The sequence below is a fragment of the Ascaphus truei genome, chromosome 3, assembly GCF_040206685.1.
Source record: "Ascaphus truei isolate aAscTru1 chromosome 3, aAscTru1.hap1, whole genome shotgun sequence".
Taxonomy (NCBI): Eukaryota; Metazoa; Chordata; class Amphibia; order Anura; family Ascaphidae; genus Ascaphus; species Ascaphus truei.
Genome location: NC_134485.1, coordinates 433,665,403 through 433,668,288, shown reverse-complemented (window position 1 = coordinate 433,668,288; position 2,886 = coordinate 433,665,403). Strand labels below are relative to the sequence as shown.

Sequence of the window (2,886 nt, the reverse complement as noted above, 5' to 3'; positions counted from 1 at the left end):
AACATTTACACATTCCCAAACACATATGTATATATAAATGTGTGCATATATATTATATATGCATTCATTGCAATATACACCCATAGCTTCCATATTTGATCTATTACTGTACTTATATTAATATATTAACATATAGAATTTATTTATATATATGAAAATATGTATTTTCCTGCCTACACTACACACACACACACACGCACTTACATATAGATTTGTATATGTATAACTAATACATATGCTTATATATATGTAGCTACATATACATACACATTATTATATACGTTATATTCGAACACACACACACACACACACATACACACATACACACACACACACACACAAGCGCGCGCGTGTGTGTGTGTGTGTGTTCGAATATAAAGTATATAATAATATGTATGTATATGTATAACTAATGCATATGCTTATATATATGTAGCTATATATACAAACACATTATTATATACGTTATATTCGAACACACACACACACATGTATGTGTGTGTGTGTGTGTTCGAATATAAAGTATATAATAATATGTATGTATATGTAGCTACAGTTACACGGACACAGGGACATAGAACAACACGTTCCTCTTGTGTTTTGGGATATGGGTCCAGTCTCTTCACCCAGAACTGCAGTGCTCATGGTGTTGGAGGTGGCGGTGGTGGGGTGGGGGGGGGGGGGGGGGGGTGCTGGTGGGGGTTGGGGGGGTTGTTGGTTGGGTGCCGGTTGGGGTGAGGGTGGGAGGGGTTGTTGGTGATGGGGAGGGGGGTGTTGTTAGTGGTGTTGGTGCTGGGTAGTAGGGGGGTGCTGGTAGGGGTGAAAGGGGGGTGCTGGTAGGGGTGAAAGGGGGGTGTTGTTGATGGGGGGGAGGGGGGCGTTGGTGGTTTGGGGAAGGGGGTGTTGGTGGTGGGATGGGGGGTGTTGGTGGTGGGATGGGGGGGGTGTTGGTGGTGGGGGAATGGGGGTGTTGGTGGTGGGGGTGTCTTTGGAGTGAGCTGTATACAGATTCGGAGGGAGCTCCTGTGGGGCAGGTTGTACCAGGACAAAGTTGCCCCGATGACTGGCAGTATACGTCTTGTGGAGAGCCGGGCAGCTGAGGGTAACAGGGGCTGAGCATATTCAGATGTAACCTCCTCATATAGAGACTCACACAAACTCCAAGCACAACACAACTCCCAACACCACATGTCAGGGTCACAAACACACAGTGTGAAGAAGAGGGGACAATTCTCCTGGCATGTCGGCTCTTTCTTTCTAGCTGCTGTACTCAGAATACCCTAAGCTCACCAAGGGTTAAGCATATGTCCAAAGTGGACCAAGTGTCTAAATTCTTGGTCTGTGAGCTTACCCCCTCCCTCCCCCTCCCCACCCCTCTGCCATTGGGCTGCTGCTTTTGGTTGTCTGTTTGTGCTCTTTTCCTATTGGGCTGGGGGATGACAGACTCACACAGCCAACCCAACTCCTCCAGGAGTCCCACACAGACAGGAGAAACTTTCCCAGCAGTTTGGATCAATCAAAGGGAGGACAGACTGGGAAACGATGAAATATCTGAGGCACTGAAGGGTGTCCTGTCTGAGGATCCCCAAAACAGCTCTACAGGAGGAACCCACTAGCCCATCACACCCATGTAGGTCTTCACCCAGGACCCAGATCTGTTTTGGGGGCTTGGGTTAGGGTTGTGACTCTGGCTGCTGCTTTGGGAAGGGGGTCAGTGCTTGTTGTAGGGGGCATACAATGAGTGACAGGAGGAGATCCGCAGTCACCCTTAGCTCCAGAGCTCATGCCTTCTCTGTAGAAGCTCTGATCGGGACTAATAAAAAGAGGAAGCTCCGGGACTGGGAGGATAAAGGTTTGGATTTGTCCATGGAGAGTCTGAGCCCCCACGGGGAGCTGGGGGAAGGAGAGGACACAGCCCCCTGTCTGGACCTCAACCCTGGTGAGTACAGAGATTTGTGTGTATGTCCCACCCAGAGACCCCCTGGGACCAGGATCAGTGAGTGTCCCACCCACAGACACCCTGGGACCAGGATCAGTGTGTGTGCCCCACCCAGAGACCCCCAGGGACCAGGATCAGTGTGTGTCCCACCCAGAGACACCCAGGGACCAGGATCAGAGTGTGTGTGTGTCCCACCCAGAGACACACTGGAACCAGGATCAGAGAGTGTCCCACCCAGAGACACCCAGGGACCAGGATCAAAGAGTGTCCCATCCAGAGACACCCTTGGGACCAGAAATTGTGTGTAATGTAATCCATGCAAGAAGATTTGGGGATGGAAACCTACTGAAATACGAGGGGATCATCTGCTAATATCTATCTATCTATCTATCTATCTATCTATCTATCTATCTATCTATCTATCTATCATCTATCTATCAATCTATCTATCTATCTATCTATCTATCTATCTATCTATCTATCTATCTATCTATCTATCTATCTTTCTATCTATCTATCTATCTATATAAGTAGAGTGTAAGATATATAGAGATGGAGTGAGAGGGAGATATAGTATGTATATATATATATACACACACACACACAGAGTATATGGAGAGTGGGGGGGTCACAGTAGGTGAATTTATGAATCTATGAATGTAGACGCAGGATTTAGCTTGAAGTTGAATTGATGGGACTCTGTGCAGTTTTTACTTTTTCATATTTAATGTAAATTTAAATATTTAATCAATAAGTACAACGTGGGATCAGAGACGGTAAATCACCCATACAGTACTATATATAACCAATATAATGACCTAAATAATATAAATGTATGAGAAACATGTCAAGTGTGTGTGTGTTTGAGTGGTATAAAATGTGTACAAATTGTTTGGCATTTACTTGAATATATATGTAATATGTGCACGAAAAAGTACATCAATTAT

The 2,886-nt window shown here is 45.5% G+C and overlaps 1 protein-coding gene across 1 annotated transcript in view; it reads left to right on the top strand.

Annotated features, from left to right (window-relative positions):
• The first annotated feature begins 1,049 nt into the window (after positions 1-1,049).
• TBX15 (T-box transcription factor 15) overlaps positions 1,050-2,886 on the top strand; it is a 127,990-nt gene continuing 126,153 nt past the window's right edge. The window contains exon 1 of the mRNA XM_075592927.1: positions 1,050-1,939. Within this exon, the coding sequence (XP_075449042.1) occupies positions 1,738-1,939 (202 nt within the window). The 5' untranslated portion in view covers positions 1,050-1,737. The remainder of the gene's footprint in view (positions 1,940-2,886) is intronic.